The sequence below is a fragment of the Schistocerca americana genome, chromosome 3 (genome assembly GCF_021461395.2).
Source record: "Schistocerca americana isolate TAMUIC-IGC-003095 chromosome 3, iqSchAmer2.1, whole genome shotgun sequence".
Taxonomy (NCBI): domain Eukaryota; kingdom Metazoa; phylum Arthropoda; class Insecta; order Orthoptera; family Acrididae; genus Schistocerca; species Schistocerca americana.
In genome coordinates, this window is record NC_060121.1 from 629,582,246 (window position 1) to 629,609,939 (window position 27,694).

The 27,694-nt window shown below is 41.1% G+C and overlaps 1 protein-coding gene across 3 annotated transcripts in view; it reads left to right on the forward strand.

Annotated features, from left to right (window-relative positions):
* The window catches only part of LOC124605604 (uncharacterized protein C2orf42), a 223,069-nt gene that overhangs the window by 150,917 nt on the left and 44,458 nt on the right, over positions 1–27,694 (forward strand). For all 3 annotated transcript variants that reach the window (XM_047137398.1, XM_047137399.1, XM_047137400.1), the window contains 2 exons: positions 4,117–4,327; positions 19,892–20,022. In XM_047137398.1, coding sequence (XP_046993354.1) covers positions 4,117–4,327; positions 19,892–20,022 — 342 coding nt within the window. The remainder of the gene's footprint in view (positions 1–4,116; positions 4,328–19,891; positions 20,023–27,694) is intronic.

Consider the following 27,694-nt stretch of genomic DNA (forward strand, 5'->3'; position numbering starts at 1 on the left):
TGGAATGTGTGGAGACACGGGCACACGTGAGGGTGGTGGGACTGTACAGCTTCCAATGGCAGCACTGAAGAGGAGGGTGCCATCACCATCTCTGCATCGTCATCAGCAAGCAGGTTCTAGGAGGAGATGGGGTTGGACCCACTGGTGACGAAGGTTGAGCTGTTGATGGCGAGGGGGCCAGTGGAGGTGGCCGAACTGCAAGAGCAAACTGCAGCAATGGACCCGAGGCTGGAGATGGACCAGTGCTCAGTGCCGTGAAGCTGGAGCTCCAGGACGCCGCACATTAAGGAGGCAGCCGATGGGACAGAAGCACCTTCACAGCAGGTGACTATGGGCTCGAGACACAAGGTGACAATGTGAGCTGCTGCAACAGGGGCTGCACCCACAAACTGGTAGCTTCTGCTGTGAGCAGGAGTGTAAGTGATCAAAGTGGCACGCCGTGAGCCTGTCAACTGTATGGGCGTCACAAAGATGGCATCCCTGGCAGTGGACCACAGTGACCACTACCCACTTGGGCCTGTGCCAAAACACTTGCTCCCACACCGGCAATCCCAGCACAAAGCAGCTGGAGGCATCCGACTGCTGCCGTGAAGCAACTTGGACGGGCTCTGCTCTTGCATAGGCGTGAAGCGATTTGTGCTCAGAAAATGGAGAAGGGCGTTGTCCGGCAAAGAATCCACCACAGACTTTTTACGTGGGACTCGAACGTACACACTCATCATTCCACCTCATTTGAAGGAGGGTGGAATGGCCTCTTTTTCCACCTGACAGTAATGCTCCTGGGCCGGAGTGAGAGATTTAGAGGTGAAAGCAACAGATCGCTTAGAGCCGTCAGCATATTGGTGCACTAGGACTGTGCAGAGGCTGTACTGTGAGGCGTCAGTCACCAAAACTATGTGCTGGTCCAGAGAGAATATAGCTAAACAAGGGGCTGAGATAGTTTACATTTCAACATCTGAAAAGCACGTTTGCAGTCCGGGCTCCAGCCAAAAGGTACATACATTACAAGGCAATGGGGGTGTGTCCCCCCCCCCCCCCCTCCCCCTCCGCCGGCCTTTCCTCCTCCCCGACAGGAATTTGTGGTAATAGGTTATCTTCCGTAGAAAGGCCTGAGCTTCCTATGTGGATGAGGGCAAGGCATAAACATAACAGTGGAGAATTGGTCTGGCAGAGGGCGAACCCCACCCACGAGAGCTCGAACCCCAAATAGACAATAGAAGGGGGGGGGGGGGGGGTGGATCGGAGATTTTGCAAGGTTACACTGTAAGCCTTCGGACTGTAAGACAGAAAACAAAGTGTGTAAATTTTTCAAGTGATCGGTGGCAGAGCAGCATGTGACGACAATATCATCCAGATAATTAATGCAACTTGAGACATGCATAGTCAGTTCCTCTAAAAATCATTGGAAAATAGCAGGAGCACTAGCTCCACCAAAAGTAAAATGCAAACATTCATAGAGACCAAAAGGAATATTCAAACCCAGAACTTGCTGAGACTCTTCGTCCACTGGAACATGCAGATGTGCTTCAGTTAAATAAATTTTAGAAAAGTACTGGCCACCCAAAATTTTTGCCAACAGTTCCTCCTGACACGGGAAATGTTATATACCCATGATTGCTGCGCATTGACAGTATTACTGGACTCACTACAGAAGCAAAGTTTCTCTGACAGCTTATTAACTGCATCCATGCATCCAACAGAGACGACCATTCACTAGTCGTAACATGTTGCACCACCCCTAGCAATTGAAGTCTCTCCAAGTCAGTGCAATAGGGATAGGACACACATCACAAAAACTATGGGAACTGTGGATTTCAAAGAAATATGAACAGTAAAATTTGTAACAACCATATGCTTTCCAAAAACCAATCTGAAAAATCCTTGCGCAGTGTTTCCAGTTGAAAATATGGTACAGGATCCAGCACAAGGTTATTTGTGTCAGTGATGGAAAATCAAAAGACCTGAAATGCGTCCGTCCCAAACAAGTTCTCAACACTGTCATCAGCAACCAACAAAAATGTGATGGAAAAAAAGCAACTGACTTGTAAGAAGCAGATGTTGTAAATTGCCCCAACAGCGCGATGTTCTGCTTGCTATAACTGACCAGCTTCCGCATGACTGGTGCAAACAGTGGCAAGCCTAAACTCTCATAGATTTGAGAATTCAATAATGATACTGCAGCACCTGTGTCAGCCTGTAACTGGTGCCCTTGGCAAAAAATTAACTTTATAAACAATTTGGGAGAAGTCACAACTATTGGAGTTTCACAGTGTATGTCCATGTCCATATCCTGAGCAATCTTCAGTGAAGGACACATGGAGCCAATGTGCTCTTTCTTTTGGCAAGCGTTACAACAAGTCCAGCACTTAGAGCATGCTCAATGTTTGTGCTGGACAAAACAGACAGGACAAGGTGGAAACAGAAAATGCTCTCACTGGCACTGTGGTGGTCATAGCCGCTTGAGCTGGCCTTGATCTGCTTGGTGCTGGGCCCACATGTTTACCACCGACACTGCTGCTTCCCCTTGCAACCTATCTGTTGTCCTAGTGTGCACATCTTGTGCCACTACTGCCACATCATCCCACGCATCAGTTTGGTTACCTGCTGCCTGAGAAACTTCAAAAGATTGTGCTGTTTGCAAAACTTCTGCCAGTGTGTGGTTTTCACAGAGTGAAGCCTTCTGCCACACTTTCTTGTCTGTAGCTAAACAGATAATGTGTCACACACTATAGAATCTGCATAAGAGTCATTATGGCCATCAGTAACGAAGTGACACTTAAGGCTAAGGTCATGAAGTTTGGCTGCCCAGGCCCTGTATGACTGGTGTGGCATCGGGAGAATTCAACTCGCACCACTATGACATCTGTTCGTTTGTGATGGTTGTTGGACAATAAACTGCACATGTGATCAAAAGTAAGAGCTGGTGATTCGTGTAAAGGGGCAAGCTGACACAGTAATTGATGCACCTTACGTGGAATCCACGAGGGGAATAAGGCTTTGCACAAATTCGAGTGTGTCACACCAAAAGCCAAGAAGTGCTGTCCGAGTCTTTCTTTGTAAGCTTCTGAGTCCTTGTTTGAATCATCATCACAGAGAAAAAGTGGGCGGATAGACTGTTGGAATGGTAACCTTTCTGTTAATGGAAGCTGACAAAGTGGTCACTGGCAAAGTAAGCTGTTCAATCAGGGCCGGTAGCACAGCGTCCATAATGATTACACATGATAAAATCACACTTAAAAACTGCACATGCAGAAACTGTTCGAATCTCATTGCCAGTCGTGTAGTAACCAAGTAATATACGAAATTGATATGAATAACGCAAATCAGACTTTATTCATAAACCTTTTAACAGTAATGGAAATAAGCCTCTCATGACTCCACATGTAACAAGCAGACGAATCCATACACCAGGTGCAACATATGCAATACACAGAACAGATGATGTGGCGGTACAAACTAAAACAGTGAGACAGCTCTGCTCTATGCATATATATAGGCACAAGTTTTCAGTAAACAGTATGGTGGAGACTATGCCATTTGCACACTTCCTACAGGCGCCCTCTAGTGGCCGGTCCGCTCTGGTGCAGTTGGCGGTTGATTCAAGTACACACTTGCGACAACACTACACTCAGCACACTCACACTCACTAGTAGCAGGGTGCAACACTTTTCTTTTAATGTATGTCAACAACTTCCATTTATATTAGTCTACAGTTTTTTGGCTTGTTGGGTTTATTGTGACACACATACACACGCGCGCACACACACACACACACACACACACACACACACAAACTGCTTTTCTCAAATAATCCGTTATTTTATTTCCTTATAGTCAATATTTTGGTTTTTACTGTCTCAATGTCATCTTGTAATATCTTTGTAACTTGTTTTTTGTATCCATTTCACTTGGCAAGGTCAGTATCCAGAGACTGTCACATAGTGTGCTTATATTTTTCCTTTATATAGAATGTAATGAAATCATTTTGGAAAAGTGTTTATTCTTTCAAGCTTAAATTTGTGTTTGTGTAAAGTGTTGAAACACTCTTTGACATATCAGTATCTTAATATGTTTCCAAGATAGTATCTGGATCTGTTTTGCGTTATTTTTTTACAGGTCCTGACAGTGAAACGGAAGCGTGAGGAGCAGACAACACTGCTTGCACTTGTTGATCAGCCCCCACGTATAACAGAAAGCTGTGGGAACACTGTTAGTGGAAGTAACTGCAACACTGTCAGTAGCAGAGAGATAGGCTGTAACACAGCAAATAGGAGAGGCAGTGCTCCAAAAATACAGCAGCCTAGAAAACAGACAACAGAAATTACAGGTCTAGTTTCTTCTCCTTAGCCACTCCAACATGCTGTGCTCTTTGTTTGCCTCTGCCTCCATTCTAACCCTACCAGTCTCTTCCTCCTATCTCTCCCCCATGACTTTCTTTCCTCTCTATCCCCACTCTGATTACATCACTCTATCCATCTCTCCCCTTTTCCCCAACCCACTCACATCCTTATCATTCCCTCACTCCTCGTACCCTCCTCCACTCCCCTCACTCTCTCACCATCCTTATGCTCACTGTCACCACTTTCTATGATTCTTTCCCACATGATTACCCCCCTCCCACTCTGACTCCAGCCCCATCTCACATTTTATCTCCTGATCTCTTCTCTCTCCCCCCTCCCCCACCCGCCCCCACACCACCACCACCATTTCCATCTCTTAACTCCATACTACTCCGTCTCTCTCTCTCTCTCTCTCTCTCTCTCTTTCTCTCTCTCTCTCTCACTCCTTCTCTCTCTCCCCCCTCTCCCCTTCCCCCTTCCCTTCTCCCCTCTCCCTCCTTCCTCGTTCCCTCCATCCCTCCCAACCCCTCTATCTCTTTCTCCCTGTCTTTTGTCTCTGTCTACCTCTTCCTGCATATCTCTGTCTATTCTTCATCTGCCCCCCCCCCTCCCTCCCTCCTTCCCCCCCAGTTTAGTTACTAGAATAGCACTCAAACTGTTTGCCTCACAATTTAAAACAACTGTTTCTACTTTAAAAAGCAGTGTAATAGATTGTAAAGCTCTATATAATAGTACTGTGTTATGTAATGTGTTCTTTCGTGACTTCTTCCATTCGTGGGAGCTTTAGTCATTAAGCTCAGGGTTATTGTCAGAGCAAAGCCAGTTTATGCAGCATTTTTGTACTAATTTTTTAATTTTTTTAGCAATGGGGGAGATTTTGAAATAGATCAATTTTACTTTTATAGAGAGGTTATTGAACATTTAAGGACAGTTGAAAGATTTAGTGTCCATTTGTTTTGACACTTTTTTTGTATTAGCTACCCACATTTTGCTGAAAGAACTTGTGTAGCAAACCATTGATTCATGTGGCAATAATCTTCTCCCAGAGCTTTAAAAGCTATGATAACATTTTCAATGCTCCTACTTGTTTGAGGAGAGTTTAAATACATTTTTTAAAATAGTCTTTCAATTAATTACCCACATTTCTCATAATTAAGATACTCCTTCATATTTGTCATATTTCTTTGACATGATCTTTACGTTTGCATGCTTTATTTCTTCATTGATAGCCCTTGGTGTCGACGTACTGCGTTCATTGTTATACTGGCTGAAAAATGGGTAGGGGGGGGGGGGGGTTGGGGAGGGGGGTGGAGGTGGAAGTTCAACACTGACTACTGTAAATGATGAAACCATCAGCTGCACAGTTGTGTTTCACAGTTCTTTACTTTCACTGTTCACAACCCTCCAGTATTACACAGTTAATATGGCCAGTTCACCACTGGTTAACTTTTTATAAGCCTAATTAATAGTTTGCAGGTGAACATCAGCATACTGCTGCAATAGTTTACCATTGAACATGTACAAGCAGTAAAAACCTAACCACGCAGTTCTTGCAGAATAATATGGTATGTGTGGCACTATTGAACACTGTCGTTATTTTAACACATCGTCTATTTGTGTATTTCTTATTTCAAGGTTAAGATGATGCATTGTTGTTGACCTAACCAATACAGGTTCCTCTTCTGAAAATCGGTCTTGGACTGACTGTCTTGGGATCAAAAATCAGGCGTTTATATATCCTCACAATAATAGGCACTGAAACTATACATTGTTCGATATTTGAGTTACAGAAATTTCAATTAAAACATAACTCATTCAATTAATTGAATATATAGAAAAATTCCTTCTTTTAAACAGTTACTTCTACCACGTAGGTTAAGCTGAATTATTTGTTTAAATGATGAAATTAACAGATATAGTTATACAAACAATATTTTTGACAAATCCAGTAATTATTTTGGAATTAATTAAGGGCTGGCTTTGCTAATATGTTTTTGAATAGAGCCAAATAAACACGTAAAGAATGCTAGTGGGTCTTATTCCAAAATGTTTATAATTAATACAGAATTTATATTTGTTTATGAATCAACATAGAATCTAAGTCATGAAACAATTACTGATTTCACCCTATAACAAAAGATATTAACTAAGAATAGTCAAAATAAATTAGGAAATTAATTACATACATAAATCTAATCACAAAATTATATTTGATGGTATATTTCTTAAGACTGAGGGTCAACCTTTCTCTTTTATGAAAATGCAGATTATATGCAGGCATTTTAATGGCAATTAGGGAAAAATGAAAATAAAATGAATTTAAGGAGGCAGATGGCAAAACAAGAGAGGAAGTAAAAAGATCCCAGCTTGCTTCGTTACAAACACTGTTGTGAATGATACGATGAGGGAGTAGACTCATGAGCCTCTTTTGTAATTGTGGCTCATTATCTTCTGTTCCTGTTTCATATTTCCAGCTATTTAAATTAATAATCAAGCAAAAATAATCAGTTTTTTGGAACTATATTAAATTGGCTGGATAGAAGATACATTCACCAGTGGTGACAGGAGAAGTCACATATAAAAGTTTAGGAAATGTGCAAGCTTTTGGAGCCAGTGGCTTCTTTGTTTAGGAGAAGGATTAAAGGAGAAGGAAGAGGGATGAAGGAGAAGTACTGGTGAGGTTTAGAAAATTGTGAGGGTTATGGAAAAGTTCTGGGTGATTTTTCCATAATTCTCCCCATTTCCTAAAACTTGATAGTTCTTTTCCTTCATCTCTCTTCGTTCCCCTTTAACACTTTTGCCACATGAAGGAGCTATTGCCTCTGAAAGCTTGCACATTTCCTTAACTTTTATATGTGTTTTCTTGTGCTGCCACTTTGAGAAAAGATTTTTTTTCCTATCCAGTTATATTACATATTAATAATTTGAGGCAGATGATAATCTTATCTTTTATCCAAGGCAATTCCCAGTTTAATTGAAATAAGGGAATTGTGTTTCTTAACATTACAGTAGCAGGGTCTCCAGTACACGCCTTCGTACACAGACTGTTGTTAACCATCCTTATTTCACAGATTTTCTTATTATTTCAACTTATTGTTGGATATTTAGCTATATTGCATAATTATTAATTGATGATTTATTGACTTTCTGTACAGTTCCACTCCAAACGAAAATAATGTCCAAGTACATGAGGCCATATGTAAGTGAAGTCCTGAGTTGCCTTCTGAACATCATAAATATATACAATGTGGAGATAATATAAATTTAAACAATGGGAAGTCAGTCCAGGTTGAAATATCAACAGTATTAGGAAAAGGATAGATCGTTACTCACCCTAAAGATGACATGTTGAGTTGCAGGCACGCACAACGAAAAGACTGTTAAACATCTAGCTTCCAGCCAAAGCCTTCTTTAGAAAAGAAAACACACACATTTACACATTATGCACACCTGACTGCTATTTCCAGCATCTGTCATTTTCAGTGAAGCAATTCAAAATGGGGCAGGGAAGGGGAAGGGCAAGGGGGGAGAGAGAGCATGGTATGGATTGGGGCAGAGGAGAGCCCTGTCTGGCAGAGCATGCGGAGACTAGATGGCGGCAGATTAAAACTGTCAGGCACAGCATCTGCAGGCAGTGGGGGAGGAAGGTTGTGGGAGGGGGGGGGGGGGGGAGATGTAGGTGCGAAAAAGGAGAGGAGCAGACAAGGGGAAAAGACAGGAGGCAGGTATATTGGCAGAGAGTGGCGCAAAATGTGGGTGATGGTAAATGAATATGGAAGAGGTGATAAGAGCACTGGGGGGTAGAAACTGTTGGGTGAAGGGTGTGGAGACAGTAGGTTATTGTAGGTTGAGGCCAGGATGATTTCAAGAAAGGATAATGTGTTGTAACGATAACTCCTGTTAGTGCAGTTCAGAAAAGCTATTGGTGGAGGGGAGGATCCAGATGGCCTGGGTTGTGAAGCAGCCATTGAAATCAAGCCTGTTATGTTCAGCTGAATGTTGTGCTGCAGGGTGGTCTACTTTGTTCTTGGCCACAGTTTGGCAGTGTCCATTCATCCTGGCAGACAGCTGGTTGGTAGTCATACCAATATAAAAATCTGTGAAATGATTACAGCAGAGCTGATATAGAACACAGCTGCTTTCACAGGTTGTTATTAATCACGACTATGTGGCGGAAGGCCTATGCCAATTATCAGACACGTCCACTTTCAACTATGCCAGAGTAATCCCATCCCAGATGTCCAGCATAACCTCCAGTCCCTGCTTAAAGCTTTAGGCCCTTCCCAGAACCACTCCACTGAATCCATTTCCCTCCTCAACCTAATGACACCCAGCACACTCACCTTCTACATGCTCCCTGAAATCCACAACCCCAACAATCCTGGTCATCCCCTTGTAGCTGGTTATAGTGCTCACACTGGAAGAATTTTGGCCCTCATTGATCAGCACACCCAACTAATAGCCCGGAATCTAGTCTCCAGTGCCAAAGTATCCATTCACTTAATTCACCTACTCTACATCATTTCCAGGTCTTTACCATCTGTTTCCTACTCATGTTCGATGAACCCTCTGCCAAGCACTTAAATGTGAATTGCAGAGTAGTCATGTAGATGTAGATTGTTGTTCTTGGCCACAGTTTGGCAGTGTCCATTCATCCTGGCAGACAGCTGTCCAGCTATACACCAACATCCTTCATGCTCTTGGTCTTGCCACTATTGAACACTACCTTTCTCAACATCCTTCAGACTCCAGATCCAGTACCTCATTCCTCATACATCTTACTAATTTTATCCTAACAGACAGCTACTTTTCCTTTAAAGGGAAGGTATACAAAGAAATCCGTGGCACAGCCATGAACATTTGCTTGGCAGCCTTCTACTCCTACCTGTTTATGGGTGATCTAGAGGAGACCTCCCTAGCCTCCCCAAACCCCCCAAACTTTTGGTCTTGTTCAGATTCATTGGTGATATCTTCATGATATGGACTCAGGGCCAAGACACCCTATTCTGATTCCTTCACAACATCAACACCTTCTCTCCTATCCACTTCACCTAGTCCTCCACAACCCAGTATTCCACCTTCATGGATGTTGACCTCCTCATCTCTGGTGGCTCCATCCACAACTCTGTCCACATTAAATCCACCAACCACCAACAGTACCTGCATTTCGATAGTTACCATACCTTTCACACCAGGCTCCCTTATAGCTTGGCCACCTGAGGATGGCTTTATCTTCAGTGACAAGAACTCCATTGTCCAGTACGCTGAAGGTATCACCAGGCAGTATCCCCCAAGATGTAGTTCTGCAAGTAGAATTCCAGTGACATCTCATCACGCACCCACAATCCTCCCACAACCCATAAGAGCCAGCTGCAATGGAGTGACCCCTTTGTCATACAATAACACCCTTTATTGAAACAGCTGAACCAAATCCTCCATCAGGGCTCGTTTATTGTCATGCCCTAAAGTGGGGAACATCTTACGTGAGATCCTTCCCACCCCTCCTAAAGTGGTGTACCATGGCCCACTCAACCTCCACAACATCCTATTCCATGCCTACGCTACTCCCAATTCCAACTCCTTGCCCCAAGGGCCATATCACTGTGGAAGATCCAGGTTCACAACCTGCCCAATCCTCCCACCCAGCACTTCCTATTCCAGTCCTGTTTCAGGCATATCCTACCCCTTCAGAGACTGGGCCACCTGTGAAAGCAGCCACATCATTTACCAGCACTACTGCAATCATTGTACAGCTTTTTGTGTTGTTATGACTACCAACCAGCTGCTCACCAGGATGAACAGCCACTGCCAAACTGTGTCCAACAGCTAAGTAGACCATCCTGTGTCACAACATGCAGCTGAACATAACCTACTAGATTTCAATGGCTGCTTCACAATGTTTGTCATCTCAATCCTCTCCTCCACCACTGCACAGGTAGAAATTGTCATTAAACACATTCTTTGCTCTCGATATTATACTGGCCTCGCCCTATGGTGACCTATTGTCCCCACACCCTCCACCCAACAGTTTCTGGTCCTTTTGTTCTAGCACGTCCTCCCTGTTCACATCCCCATCACTCTCATTGTGTGCCACTCACTGCCAATGCACCCACCCATCTTTCTCTACTCCTCTCCTTCCCCTTCCCCTCTACCTCACTGCATCATAGTCTCCTGATGCTGTGCCTGGCAGTTTTATCTTGCTGCCATTTAATCCTTGCACATTCTGCCAAATAATGTTCTTCTCTCCCTCCACCCTTACCCCTTCCATGCCCCGTTTCAAATTGCTACTTTTGTTCAACTTGACAGTTTTGTTCTAGTTGGAGTTGCCAGAGATAGCAGTCATGTGTGCGAGAGATGTCCCTGCTTGTGTGAAGTGTGTGCGTTTTCTTTCCTGGAGAAGACATTGGCCAAAAGCTAAATGTGTAACAGTCTTTTAATTGTGCCTGTCAGCAACTCATTGTTTCATTATTACGGTGATTAACGTTTCATCCTTTTCCTAATATTGTAGATATTATAGATTTGATAGGTAACAGAAATAGAATGTCAGGCAGCTTATGAAACTTCTTTTAAGCAACTAAAAGGTCAGAAGAGAGGTTCACAGACAACTGAAGAAGTGTGTCATTCCACGCGTTCTAGATTGTCTGTTAATTATGTTGTTGTTGGTCTCATGATTACATCATTAAATAGTTGAAAGATGTCTTGCGGGTCAGACCCAGTTAAGTGAGGTACTCATCTGTGTGGAACAAAGTTAGTGGACAGAGAAACCTAAAGTCAGAAAAATCTAAGGGCAGTCATCATTGACTGTGTACCATACGTATAATTTTTCTATAATTAAGAGAGGAAACCACCATTTTTTTCCCCTTTATAATGTGTATTTGTTTCTTCTCAATGTTTGCATAAAAACTCTTATAGATTCTTTTGACCAAATTTATTTCTTATTATCAGATACTTTTTATGAAATTCTACATACGAGAAAAAATCTTTTCATATGTGTCCTCCTTTCTAGCAGATTTTTATTTTGCCACATAAAAAGTAAATAAAAAATTTCTGTTACTAGTGTCCTACAAATGATGTGTTGAAATTGTTTTAAAAATATTTAACATTATTCGTTCTGCAGAGATACCTTGCCAGTAAAAATTAAAGTTTAAAAAAATGGTGACAGTGCAAAATAACTGCATCGTCTACTCTCTGGGTTTGAAACAGGTCATTATCTCTCTGTTCATCAAAGCAGTTCTTTCACATTCTTTGAGTGACTTCCAAGTGTTGTTTGTGAGTGATGAGGCCATTAGGGATCTTTACCAACTACTGCATTTTTGTAGGGGGAATTGGAATACCCTATAATGTCAATATTAAATTTTGTTACTTGGCTTCCCTGTATTCTAGAAGCCAATGTAACAATGGACATGAAACTTTTACAGGACATTACACATTATGCTCTGTCTGTACTGAACTAAAATCATAGCATATCAGCCACTGGTTTGTGAAATACAATTTTTAAAAATATGTGGTTAAAGTTTTGTATTTTTTTTGTTTTCTTTAAAATAATTTTAATTACTCTTAACATTATATTTTATTTTACTTGAGTAGACTCAGTGCATGTATGTTGCAATTCTCTGAAAATTTGAATACTCTACTCCGAGTGGTTCCTGAGGTTTAGGGAAAAATGTAACTGAAAATATAGATTTTCAGAAACAGTTAATAAAGTTTGAAATGACTAAAAATTACTGTATTTTTTCCTCCCTTCTGGTCACTTCAGTAGCCATTTTTGCTGCATACTTTGCTTTGAATGCAAATCTTGCCCATCTGTTGAAGTTCTACGGTCCGATTTACTTCAGGATTAATTCCCATACATTGTAGCACAATCATCCTATGTCGTAATTAAAAGCAGTAACTGCATCACAGAACCCCCTCCCCATTTTAGTGTCTTCCTACCAACAAAAACATTTTTTGGTACTGAGTCCTTATGAGATTGTTGAAAGGCTTATTTGGATTCTGAGTCTGCTCATGTAGAAACTTCAATAAATCTGGATGTGTCAGGTCTCTGTAAATGGGTTTTATATCTTGCATGACTGCTGCTGGGGTGGAATGTTTGTGGCTGTATGAAGTGCTTCAGTACTGAGTATTGTGATACTTGCACCATGAATCTGGGCCATGAGGGAAAAGTTGATGTTTGGGTTTGTCATTTGTTGACAGTTTATGGAAGAATGTAGTCCATAATTTCTGTGTCATTCTGAACAAATCACCTGTGTTATTCATAATGGTTATTCCATTCTAATTTGTCAATAATTTTGTCTGGCAGCTTCTCCCTTTTTGGTTTTATCATCAGAAAGTTTCTTGTTTCTCAAACTAAGTTTCAACTTCTGTACCCTGGTGCCCATCTTCCTCTGGATGTGATTGACAAATTTCATTTTTGTGATGATGATGATGATAATAATAATAATAATAATAATAATAATAATATCAATTATCTACACTATGTGATCAAAAGGACCCAGACACCTGGCTGAAAATGACTTACAAGTTCGTGGCACCCTCAATCGGTAATGCTGGAATTCAATATGGTGTTGGCGCACATGTAGTCTAGATGACAGTTTCACTCTCACAAGCATATGTTAAATCAGGTGCTGGAAGGTTTCTTGGGCAATGGCAGCCCATTCTTCGTGGAGTGCTGCACTGAGGATAGGTATCAATGTTGTTCGGTGAGGTCTGGCACGAAGCAGGCATTCCAAAACATCCCAAAGGTGTTCTATAGGACTCAGGTCAGGACTCTGTGCAGGCCAGTCCATTACAAGGATGTTATTGTCGTGTAAGCACTCTGCCTCAGGCCATGCATTATGAACAGGTGTTCGATCATGTTGAAAGATGCAAACGCCATCCCCAAATTACTCTTTAACAGTGGGAAGCAAGAAGGTGCTTAAAACATCAATGGAGACCTGTGCTGTGATAGTGCCATGCAAAACAACAAGGGGTACAAGCCCTCTCCATGAAAAACACAACCACACCATAACACCACCGCGTCCGAATTTTACTGTTGGCACTACATACACTGGCAGATGAAGTTCACCGGGCATTCGCCATACCCACACCCTGCCATCAGATTGCCACATTGTATACCATGATTTGTCATTCCACACAATTTTTTTCCACTGTTCAGTCACCCAATGTTTACACTCCTTACACCAAGCGAGGCATCGTTTGGCATTAACCAACATGATGTGTGGCTTATAAGCAGCCAGTTGACTGTGAAATCCAAGTTTTCTCACCTCCCACCTAACTGCCTTATTACTTGCAGTGAATCCTGATGCAGTTCGGAATTCCTGTGTGATGGAAGGGATAGATATCTGCCTATTACACATAACACCTCTTCAGCTGTCGGCTGACTCTGTCAGTCAACAGAAGAGGTCGGCCTGTACACTTTTGTGCTGTACGAGCCCCTTCATGTTTCCACTTCACTGTCAAATTGGAAACAGTGGACCTAGGGATGTTTAGGAGTGTGGAAATCTCATGTACAGACGTATGATACAAGTGACACCCAATTACCTAACTGTGTTTGAAGTCCGTGAGTTCCACGGAGGCCCCCCATTCTGCTCTCTCACGATGTCTAATGACTACTGCGGCTGCTGTTATGGAATACCTCACAGTAGGTGGCAGCACAATGCACCTAATATAAAAAATGTATGTTTTTGGGGGTGTCTGAATACTTCTGATCACATAATGTATATCATATCCACCAGAACCTGTTCTCCAACTGTTCTATCCCCTTTGCACTTTTCTGCCTGTTTCAGCATTCCTGTCTTCCTTTCCTTCTCCTATTCCGCTCCTTTCTCATGTTGATCTCGTACATCTCCCTTTTCTTTTCCATTTAATTATTTATAAGTTTCTCTGTATATTTTTCACATTTTCTTTGATGTCCTACTACCTATCATGGTTTATTTACTATCTCAAATTTTGCTATTTCTCCTTGGTTGCTGTTTGTCTTTTCTTGCTTCTCTCCCACTGATTTCCTAGTTCCTACCACTTATTACCCTGTCCCTCGTGAACTTAGCTATGCTGTCACATGCCCTGTAGAGCTCTGTCTGAGCTCTTATTCCTCTCCCCTATTCCACTTCTACGTCTAAGTACATACTACACTGTCCACCCTGTGGTGCATGGAAGAGGGTATCTTGTACCACTACTAGTTACTTCCTTTCCTGTTCTGCTTGCAAATAGAGTGAGGGTGTCCATATGCCTCCATATGACCGGCAGTTTCTCTTATCTTGTCTATGCACTCCTTACATGAAGTGTACACTTGCTGCAGTTGAATCATTCTTCAGTAAGCTGCAAATTCTGCATCTCTAAGCTTTCTCAATAGTATCTCTGGGTATTCCCATTTGAGTTCACAAATCATCTCCATAATACTCATGTGTTGACTGAACCTGTTGGTAATAAATCTAACTGTAAGCCTGTAAATAGCTTCGATATTCATTTAATCTGAGTGGTGAAGATTCCATGAATGGATCATGCAAGTTTTCTATATGTGGTCTCCTTTATAGATGAGCACCACTTTCCTTAAATTCTCCTAATAAACCAAAATTGACCATTCACCTTCCCTACTACCATCCTTACATCCTCATTACATTTCATATTTGGTTTGCAACATTATGCATAGACATTCAATCAATGGGACTGTATCAATCACAACACCATTAATAGTGTATTCAAACATTACATGATTTTTTTCCTCCAATTCATTTGCATTGGCTTATGTTTTTCTGCATTTAGAGCAAGCTGCCATTCATTACACCAAATAGAAATTGTGTCTAAATCATCCTGTGTCATTATAAATCACTTAACAGTGATACTTTCCCATATATTACAGCATCATCAGCAAACAGTTGCAAACTGCTGTTCACTCTTATGTGTCAATCCCGACAGTACCCAGGTTTCTGATGAACACTTGCTGTTGAGGACTATGTACACTTAAAAACTCTTTGATCCTCTCACATATCTGGAAACCTATTCTGTATTCTTGGACGTTTGTTAACTGTCTACTGTAGGGCATCATATGAAAAGCTTTCTGTAGATCCAGGATTGTGGAATCTGCCTGTTGCCCGTTATCTGTGGTTCACAGGATATCATGTGAGAAAAAGGCAAACTCAGTTTCTAATGAGCAATACTTTTAAATCCTGGTAATTTGTAGACAGAATCTTTTCTGCCTCAAGGAAGTTTATTATATTCGTATGTAGAATATGCTCAGGATTTACTGCAGCAGACTTGAGTTTAGGATAATCATCTGTAATTTTATGGACCCATTCTTTTATCCTTCTCATGTATAGAGTCAACTGCACATTTTTTCAGTCACTTGGAACTTCTTGCTAAGTGAGAGATTCACAATGGAAGAAAGCTAAGTAAGAGGCCAATGCTATAGATTACTCTCTGTAAAACTGAATTGAGACTCCACCAGGATACAGCAACTTTATTTGTTTTCAACTCTTTCAGTTAATTCTGTGTGCCAGGGATGCCTATTACACTAGTTAACAAATTTAACCTTTTTTCTGCATCTGGTTTGTAAATGGGTGGATTTACCTAATTTTGGGATGCTGAATACACTGGTAAAATCGGTTTTTCTCTATTACACCACATTTCCTAGATACACAGCAAATTAAAAAATGGTAATATCAAAAATTGATACAATTAAGTCAAACAAAAATACACATTCAGAACATTTGAAATCACTACTATTTTGTATGTATATATGGGCATGGTGCCAATAAAAGGTCCAAATTAGTTCAGAAGATATTTTCACCCTTAATCGTCTTTGGTTTTTGAAAAATCCTTGGTAACAGTGTTCTTGGTGAAAGCGTTCACCACGCGCATCGCTTACGGCTCCCAAATTTTCTGGCAAAAATCAAGGTGATAATGTAAAAAGTGAATTTTAAGTGACATTCTACTTCCCATGTTCTTATAGTTGTCCAACAAATCATTCACAATGGTAACATAGTTTTTGTCTTTTCTGTTATCCAAAAAGACCCTTCACAATTGCTTTAAAAGAAGACCATATCAGATAATTGGATATCTGTGAGTTTGGTATCAAACGTTGGATCTCTCAGAAATTTTCTTATTTGTCGTCCAACAAATATACCCTCTTTCAGCTTTACCTCACTTAATTTGGGAAACGTTTCTTTTAAGTGATTGAAGGCCTCACCTTCTTTATCCAGAGCTTTTACAAAGTTCTTGATAAGACCCAACTTGATGTGAATGGGAGGAAAAATGATTTTATTGTGCTCAACCAATGGGTTATTGTTCACATTTATGTTTCCAGGAACATATGACTTCCTTATAGGCCATTACTTGACTGTATAGTGGTTCCTGGTGTCACGGCCATCCCAAAGGCACAAAAAGCAGCAGTATTTCGTGAATCCGACCTGTAAACCTGTAAGGGGTGCAACAGCTTTTAAATCACAGCAAAGCTGCCATTCATTATCCTTATATTTGATTGCCTCTAGCCGCAAAGCCGTGGTTTCGTAAGTTTCTTTTATGTCTACTGCGTAAGTCAAAGTTACCAATGGAAATGCATTGCCATTATGCAGTAGTACTGCTGTCAAGCTGGTTTTACTGGAGACAATAAATAGTCGCCACTCCTGTGGATTAGGTTGTACACCTAGCTGCATCATCAGACCATTGACATCTCTACATACACACAATGAATTCTGCATATCGAAATACTGAGCGAAGGAAGTATCTCTTGATCTGAAACAGGAAAGTTTTGTCCCTAGAGGTAGAAGGTTCCGTAGTTGCAGTCTCGACCCCAGGAGTTCAGCTTGCTGTTTCGAAATTTTTAGATTGTTAACCAAATCGTTCAATTCCTTTTGATTAAAGAGCTGAGGTGAAGTGTCATAATATTGAGGGCAGTATTCTTCTGTATGCTCAATACTTTCTGATTCACTTGACATGGTGTCTGGTTCCGTAGCTTTCAAGTTAACGACAGCAACAGGCAACATCTCATCATGGGGCACAGGCAAATGCACTGAAGATACATTTGGATACTTTATTTTATGTCTAGTTTTGCTTGAATGTCCTGAAATATTTGTAAGACAGTAGTAACTGTCTGAATAATGGTCATTAGACTCACACCACAACATCGGAGCAGCAAATGGCATGGCTCAGCATTTTCCTTCCAACCACTCGGTTATGGTTGTAGTACAGGTTATGCAGGCAATATGAGGTGCAAAATTTTTATCTTGACACCAACAGGAAAATCAAAATATGATTTATATGACTTCTTAACCATATCAGTGATTGATTTTCTCTGGACTTTTGGAGTGAATTTCCCACATTCCCACACACATAACAAAAGTTGTCGGGGTGGTGTAGACAGCAGTGTGATTTATTAGTTGCCATTTTTCTTAGTGTAAGTTTTAAACACAAAAGGTTTGCACTATCTTTCACAGGAAACACTCATTGAGGATCTCTTTCACTGCACTGGATTACCACGCCAACTGACGATTTGTAGATCTTCTAGCTCTCCTGTGCAAATCAAAAACAAACAATGAAACATCAAAACAGAAGAATAGAAAAAAGTGAAATATGAATATGAAAAATAAAAAACCTTTAAAATCTCAAAAATGGTGCATGCTAGAACATTTTGAAAGGTATATTCGGATTCTACACACCAAAATACATACTAGTTGATGCATCATCTCCCAGATGCAAAATGCCTGTTGACTAGTGTTGTTATGTCCTCCATACAGGACTGTATGTGATGATCAAACAACAGTGTGTTTGGATGGTACTTCTTTGTGAACGATTTCTTAAACATGAAACTTAGAAATTTAGCCTTCCTTTTGCTGTCTTATATTATAACACCAAACAGGTCGATGAGTGACTGGATAGCATCCTGAGTCCCGCTTAGTTATTTTATGTTGGACAAATATTTTCTCAGGTTCTTGGCAATATATGTCACTAAAGTATGACAGTGGAAGTTGCTGTATACTTCGTGCCTTGATCATTTTATAGACATAGAAATGTCTAATAACATTTACCTGTTAACATGTCCACATTCCTTGTCAAACTGAGAGTGTAACATTCTCTGCCTCCTCAGCATTTTCTGAATTTTGTTACTGAAGTAGGGTGAGTTTTTCCATCTTTAAACCACTTATTTGACACATACTTCTCCAGAGCGCAAATTACAGTCTTTTTAAACTTTGTCCATAATTCCATTACATTCATTGTACAAGAACTAAATTACGTACATAGATACATTCATTCTCTAAACAGGATGCAAGAAACTCCTAATGTACTCTTTCCACCATAAAACATACTCTCCTATCCATGTTAATGGATTTATTATCTTGAGCAACCATTGTCATTGTGGTGATATCGTGATTGCTAATCCCTGTGTCTATGCTGATGTAGTACCCCTCCCCCTCCCATTGTTTTTCTCCTGCTGTGTCCCATACCTTATTTGTCCTCTCTCGCAGTTGTCTTCAGCTCATCTCTCCCTTTGACCTTCTTTCCCTGCTTGTCACTGGTATTTCTTTGCTCCTCTCTATCCTTGCTCTGCTTCCCCTCTGCCATTGTTCATCTCCCTATTTACTAATTCTCTTTTCCCCAACTACCACTTATCTTTCCTCCAACTCCTATTTCTCTTTCCCTTCCTCCTAGTTCTCTTGTTGTTTTCTTATACTACTTTGTACCACCTTCCCATCCCCACCATTGCCCTTCATCCTAGGATGTCTTTTACATATCTTCTGAAGCCAAATTTAATGGTGTGTGTGTGTGTGTGTGTGTGTGTGTGTGTGTGTGTGTGTGTGTGTGTGTGTGTGTGTGTGCATGTGTGTGCATGCATGCATGCGTAGCCCTCCAGACCCCACTTCTTAGGGTAGTCATGTGTTTTTCTTTCAAGAATTTTATTTAGAAGTTTGTATTACACAGAATTTGAATAGGGTCACAACTGGAACTGCTTTATGTCTACTTACAAGTTGCCATTCGTCTTCCCAAGTATTAAAAATACTCCATACCTCTTGGTCTAGCCCTGACCCCCCTCCATCCCCCCACCCTCAGCCACACTACAAACTATTGTACAGGTGCCCTTGATTTGATGAATACATATTTTTTTTCATTGAGGACATCTTCAGTTGCACTTAGCTATATGCAAGACTTTCTACAGTATTACTATACTGGTGCTTGTTTGTATACTGGTGATAGGCCTGGTTTACTGGTGCCCAGGCGCAATTTGTTTCAGGAAGTCTCAGAAATGAGTAATGATTTGAGTTTAGGAACTGCATGTGAAAAGCAGGCAGGTAGAAGCTGTGAGATATTTTAAGACGACTCATTTGGTAAACTGACGCCCACGAAAGGCACACAGAATTACCAGGTGAGTCATCTAATGAATTGATATTTTGTGTCCTAACTGCACTTTAGGCCAGGCTACAGGACAAGATATAAAATGCTGACATAAAATAGCAAATCATTGACTGAATAATGTCTTTGAAGAACTAGTTAGTCATGAAAGACAAATTTGAACGTGTTGATTTTGTTATCATTTTGTTGGGGCTCTTGTTGTGTTACAGATCATATTGATGAAACAACAACAAGCTTCTCATTCACTCAATGGTTGGCATCAGTGACAGAAAGGATAAATCAAACAATGCATTTCCAATTTGATGGAAGACCAGATCCACTTGTTTTTCATATACCACAGGCAAGTATTTTTCATAAATAAATTTTGTTAACTACTATTTGTTACTAGGGCTACAAGTAAATAACAAGCCCAATTTCCTAATTCCTTAACTTTCAAAAGAAAAAGAAGGAAGGTTAGGAGTACAGTGTTCGATCAACATGTCACTAAATGAAGCAGCTGTTGTTTTATCAAAGGAACTATTCCAACATCTACCTTAAACAACTTTCAAAAATCACAAAACATCACTATCTAGATTTGAACTGAACTGCTCCTCAATGTGACTCCTGTGTTTTAACCCTTTGTGATCATATACATCCCACCCAGTGCTGCACAGGGTAGCCGTGCTGTCTGATGCGCCTTGCCATGGTTCGTACGGCTTCCCCTGTTGGTGGTTCGAGTCCTCCCTCGGGCATGGGTGTCGGTGTTGTCATTAGCATAAGTTAGTTTAAGTTAGATTAAGTAGTGTGTAAGCCTAGGGACCGATGACCTCAGCAGTTTGGTCCCATAGGAACTTACTACCATCCCACCCAGTAACACATCATGATTTTCCAGTCATATGGCCCATTCTGTTTCACCCTGTAACTTACACAGCTAAAATCTTTGTTACATGAAACGGGCACCTCAGGGGTGTTGAGTCACCTTATGGACCTTTCTTTCACCACTGTTATCAGTAATACCGCTATGTGACACACACACACACACACACACACACACACACACACACACACAGGCAGAGAGAGAGTAATTTTATTACTATGTGGTAGTGTTTTGAGATCACCCATCCATCAGGGCAGGCTCCATAATGACAGAAAAAGTGCAAGTGATGAGTCAACCTATGAATAGGTGATCCAGAGTGAAGAAATTAACATTGGAATAAGTGATAATGGTAAACCATGACTTGAGTTGTAAAAGCAATGAAGAAAATTATGACTAACAGGGTACAGGTGGTTCGGAAAAAATGTGTGGCAGTGAGAATATCATTACAGCGTCAAAATTTACTGTTCAAAGAAATAACACTCACATTAATGAGTACCCCATAATAGAAAACACCATTGCGGTTTTCACATTTGCTTTTATGGCAATTTCTGCAGAAAATGACAAAACAAATCAACTGATATGCTTCATAAAAGTTTGCTGATTGTTTATTAAAGAAATATTCTGTGTATATTGACAGACGAAACATGATTATAAAGGAACTGAATACATTTCTGGGACTGGTTCTCAAAATGGCTATAAATCCAAAGTCCATTGTGAAATAGTACTTTTCGAATTTTTAACTGGATTACTCATCTCTTTTCATGTCCTAGAACCATACACAGCCTTTGAATATTGTATATGAACCTGCCATTAGATACTGACAGTCATGTGACCAAAGAACAAAATTTTGTGCTATACTTGAACAGAAAATTGTTGAAAGATATTACACTGCCTTCTGATCTCACTTTAAATGATTAGCACAGTACTTTTCATACAACACATCATCTTCCAAATGTTCAATCAAAAAAACCAGAGTTTCCATTCATGACACAAATCATACACCATATGTTTGAAGAAATGTGGCAGAATTATTATGGCATATGTTTCCATACATGCGCGGATTGTTTTTACACAAGTATCGTTTTGGAAGAGGAATTGCAGAAGAAAAGGATCTGCTTGATAAGAACTGTACAAAGAAGTAGGGCTGGCATACCAGAGAAGATATGAAATAAAACAATAGTGAAATAAAATTATGCACATGGTATCCTTGAAAATGATATACCTTATAACGCGAATAATCCACGCATATTTTTTCTCCAATTTCAGGACAAAAAACTGGGTTATGCAGATTGATTTTAATAACGTTGGTACAGCTCTGCCTACAACAATAGATCATGTTGTAGTGTAACATTATTGTGACCTCAGTCTGTAACGCATCAGTAACATGTTAGAATTTAAGTATTAACCACATACAAAATTGCTAAGTATGGTGGCAAGTTCTTATCACTCATCATGTGTGTGAGGTTTGTATTCAGTACTGGTGGAAAAACAAAAAGTGGCTTCAAGAAACGAATGGTAATCACTGGGTATTTCGGAGCCAGAAAGTGAAGTACCCAGATCTCGAAAAAAGACCCTATGATTATGTAGACGAGAAGTGACGGTATGGATGAATGATAACTTGTGAAATGTGCCAACTCATCACATTGGCTTTAACCAAAGAACTAAGCATCACCAGTTTCAAAGCTAGCATGGGCTGGCTATTAACCCTTTAACTGCTCTGGACGCGTTAACGCATGTGCCTTTGTACCTGTCCCTGTGTGCTCTGAACGTGTTTACGCGCGCCACTGGTCCCTCTGTCTGGTACTCTGAACATGTCTATGCATAAACACTTTCAGAGCACACAGGGACAGGTGCAAAGCACGCACGTTAACACGTCCAGAGCAGTTAAAGGGTTAAGATCTTTCAGTCGAAATGGATTGGGCTTCTGAAGGAAAACTACCAGTACTCTATGGCTTCCAGGAGATTACGAGCAAAAGGTAATGCATTTTCATTGCTACATGACAAATTTCCACCAAAGACATTCCTATATATTACCCCAAATTGGTAACAAGAGTAAATGCCAGTCCTTTTTGAGATGATGGTTGACAACACCGTGAACAGGAAAGGGGAATCCAGCATCGCGATATGAACTGGTGACAATGAGAAGCAAAGGTGTGGAGTGGTGTGTGTAACTGGCGATGGACAAAAACTATCACCGTACGTGATATTTAAAAAGGAAAGCTATTCCAAAAACATCACTGAAAGGCATCTTAGTGCGAGCAAATCAGAAATGGTGGATGGACAATGATCTTGTGGTTGACTGGATTATGCATGTTTGGCAATATCAGCCTGGTGCACTACTGAATTTAAGTAACATATTGCTCCTGCACAGCTTCCGTGGACACACAGCTGAGGAAGTGAAAGGAAAACTGGCTTGGTCATTATTGCTGGAGGCCTAACTTCTGACCTGCAACCAATAGATGAGTGTGTAGATCAACCATTCAAAGCTGTATTTAAACAGCAACATGTGCAATGGATAGCTGATGAAAACCACAAGTTGGCACAAAGTGTTCTAGATTTGTCAGTAGGTGAAAAGTGCATGGGATCTAATTCTACAACCACTAGTCGATAAATTCTTCAAAAAATGTGGTATCATGAACTCACTGGACAGAACCAAGGACAACGATGTATGGCAAGATGATGATGACAACAGTGATTCTTTTGCTAGGGATGATGAATGGGACCATTACGTTAGAATATTTTTTTACAAATAAAATACAAATTAAAGCCAGTATTTTTCCTTAAAATTGGGATGCAAGGGTTATTCAACTGCATAGATTATTCACATATATATCGTAGTACAGATACAAGCATGGCAGGATGAGGTACAGATACTGATGTTAAGAACATGATGCAGTGTTATCCAGGAACAGGTGTAGCAGAGGAAATGGTGTGGACATGTAACGACTGAAACACCTACAGTAATCACAACATATACAAAAAGAATGGGTGTTTTGGGCAGAGCTGCGTGTGGCATTGTCAGAAAGTCACTGCACCTGTGATGAAAACTATTTTTCTGGCTGCTTGAAATGTCTGTAGTAAACATTTTTATAGTGTGCAAGGAAGGACAAAAGGAAAAAACAACTAAACCTGTTAAAATATTTAGTACAGGCATATGCAATGGAACGCCATGTGGAAAGAAAATATATGCATACAAAAGCCAAGACTTTAGCCTTCTGACCATTTAGCAGCATGTCACACTATGCAGTAGTGTAAACATTATGTATCTTAAGTAAAAAACTAAGGAAACCCTTGCATATACATGAATGGCTTCATCTGGTGGAGATTGTTGCTCACCGTCAAGAGGAAAACTGTAGGAGCAGAGAGGATGAATCACTGTCTCATTTCACTCCATTCTGAAACCTTGAACTGATCAACTTGGTGTGGTGTTTAGCATACTTGTCTCACATTACGTATATTGGAATCGTTTCTTTGAGAGGGCTTTGACTATTTTCTTATCCCTTGCTTTTCCAGTTGGAAATTGCATTGTGTCTCTTAATTACTTCATCATTGACAGGATATAAAACCTAATTAGTCTGTTCCCAAAGTATTGTGTAAATAACGTTAGTGAGATGCCAGAGTGATTAAGGCACTAGGATCTCATTCAAAAGGAAAGGGAATCAAATTCTCATCCAGCTATCCCATATAGATTGCCCATAGTTTTCCTAGACTGTTTAAGGCAAATGCTTCAATGGTGCCAGAAAGACCATTGCAGGACTTACTAAATCATATTAAATTAAAACATGAAAACAAAAATATGAGCAAATTCAACATAGGAAGATAGTACATTCCTCATTACCTTAGCCAGCTTCATCCTGGCCCACAACTTCTTCATTTTTGAAGGCCAGACATACCAACAATTAAAGGGAACAGCCATGGGTACCAGGATGGCCCCCTCGTACGCCAACCTATTCATGTGTCGCTTAGAGGAAGCTTTCTTGGTTACCCAGGGCTGCCAACCCAAAGTTTGGTATAGATTCATTGATGACATCTTCATGATCTGGACTCACAGTGAAGAAGAACAGCAGAACTTCCTCTCCAACCTCAACTCCTTTGGTTGCAGCAGATTCACCTGGTCCTACTCCAAATCCCATGCCACTTTCCTTGACGTTGACCTCCATCTGTCCAATGGCCAGCTTCACACGTCCGTCCACATCAAACCCACCAACAAGCAACAGTACCTCCATTATGACAGCTGCCACCCATTCCACATCAAACGGTCCCTTCCCTACAGCCTAGGTCTTCGTGGCAAATGAATCTGCTCCAGTCTGGAATCCCTGAAACATTACACCAACAATCTGAAAACAGCTTTCGCATCCTACCCTCCCGACCTGGTACAGAAGCAAATAACCAGAGCCACTTCCTCATCCCCTCAAGCCTAGAACCTCCCACAGAAGAACCACAAACTTGCCCCACTTGTGACAGGATACTTTCCGGGACTGGATCAGACTCTGAATGTGGCTCTCCAGCAGGGATACGACTTCCTCAAATCCTGCCCTGAAATGAGATCCATCCTTCATGAAATCCTCCCCACTCCACCAAGAGTGTCTTTCCGCCATCCACCTAACCTTCGTAACCTCTTAGTTCATCCCTATGAAATCCCCAAACCACCTTCCCTACCCTCTGGCTCCTACCCTTGTAACTGCCCCCGGTGTAAAACCTGTCCCATGCACCCTCCCACCACCACCTACTCCAGTCCTGTAACCCGAAAGGTGTACACAATCAAAGGCAGAGCCATGTGTGAAAGCACCCACGTGATTTACCAACTGACCTGCCTACACTGTGAAGCTTTCTATGTGGGAATGACCAGCAACAAACAGTCCATTCGCATGAATGGACACAGGCAGACAGTGTTTGTTGGTAATGAGGATCACCCTGTGGCTAAACATGCCTTGGTGCACGGCCAGCACATCTTGGCACAGTGTTACACCGTCCGGGTTATCTGGACACTTCCCACTAACATCAACCTGTCAGAACTCCGGAGATGGGAACTTGCCCTTCAGTATATCCTCGCTTCTCGTTATCCGCCAGGCCTCAACCTCCGCTAATTTCAAGTTGCCGCGGCTCATACCTCACCTGTCTTTCAACAACATCTTTGCCTCTGTACTTCTGCCTCGACTGACATCTCTGCCGAAACTCTTTGCCTTTACAAATGTCTGCTTGTGTCTGTGTATGTGTGGTTGGATATGGGTGTGTGTGCGAGTGTATACCTGTCCTTTTTTCCTCCTGAGGTAAGTCTTTCCACTCCCGGGATTGGAATGACTCCTTACCCTATCCCTTAAAACCCACATCCTTTCGTCTTTCCCTCTCCTTCCCTCTTTCCTGATGAAGCAACCGTTGGTTGCGAGAGCTTGAATTTTGTGTGCATATTTGTTTTAGTTTGTATGTCTATTGACCTGCCAGCACTTTCGTTTGGTAAGTCACATCATCTTTGTTTTTAGATATATTTTTCCCACGTGGAATGTTTCCCTCTATTATATCCATATCATTAATTTGAACCCAACAATTACGTTTGTTATTGTCACTGTTGCATTTCGAAATCTTTTCTGTTGTCTTATTTTCTCTCTCTGTTTTTGCCATTAGTTTCACTTTGTATTCACCTTCTCCATTTTACCGTAATCTACTATACAATTTTATCCCGCCTATATATACTCAATAATACGTAACCCACTTCCAAACCATAACCAATTTTTTTTTTTTTTTTTTTTTTTTTTTTTTTTTTTTTTTAACACTACTGCTGCTATAAAATCCACTGTTTCTAGTTCACAAACAGTTCCTTTCAACTATTAAACTACCATTTCGGCTGGTTCTAATAACTTTCGCTTTATTTCCATTTCTGTTTTTCCAACATCACTGATCATTTTTAGCCGCTTTCCACAGGTTTTAACATCATTATTTCTTCATCAGACAATTGTTAGCCTCATTATCATAATCTGCCACCACAAAACCACTCCTTTTAATACATTTACACGCAGTTTTTTTTAAATTTTCCTGAATTTCTCCACCCTTTAACGTGTTTTGGCGGCAACACAACCACCTAACCTTTGTGCACATCGTTGTCTACCAACCCAAGTTCACCACAGGATCAACATAGCCCAACTTTAACCAACACTTTTTCGCCTTTTTTCACACCAGTTCTCCAGTTGCTTTCTAGTTCACCTTTATCTCTCCCCATATATTTTTATTTTCATTTTCACTTCAGCCTCATGTTACACTTTCCACCTTCTAATACCATGTCACCCTCACAACACCCCCACAATGACCCCATTAAGTTTTATTTACATTCCCTCCGCAAACATGCCTTCACCCTAGCCAGGTTACGCTCCCATATTTTATTTTCTCAGGTTTGTCTGACATTTGGCATTACCCTCAAAGGCCTCACACTTAAAGTTCCCATCTCTGGCTGCAACCCATCTTTCCATCAGTCCCTATACCAATTCCAAACTGAACAATCCATTGCCCTCACCCACCTAATCCTTCACCTACACATCAACTCAGCCAATGAACACACCCGTCAACTCCTATCCTTAATAAAAGTCCTCAGTCTTTCCTCTCTCACATCCACACCGGCTGTTCAGAGCATCCTCCTACAGGCCAACCGCAAATTAGAACAGCATGACACCCTCCACCTCAAAAAACTATCCAATCTCCTGGTTTCCCACCTCCGGGAAGGCAACTCACTCACCCTTCACAACCTTTCCAACAAACCTCAACCTCCTCTCATTGCACACAAACCCAGTCTCTCCCATCTACTCAATCTCCCACTTCCAGCTCCACTCCCTCCAAAATCTCAAAATTTCCATCAACGCAATCTGGAACCACAACACCCTAATTCAGTAGTTAACCTTTCCTCCAAACCTCTCTCCCAATCCGAAACCTCTGTCCTATCCAAAGGCCTCACCTTCAGCCCCACTCCCAGATTCAACCAAACAGCCCTTGCCAAAGATTTACTGTCCTACAATCGTACTCTCTGCTGGAAATATCACATTGCCACGAAGAAAAATGATCCTAACCCTACTTCTAATGATCCAAATCCCTAAGACACTATCCAAATTGAACCCTGCCTGGACCAGTTCCGTCCTCCGTCACAGCGGGCCCCACCTCCTCTTCCTCAAAA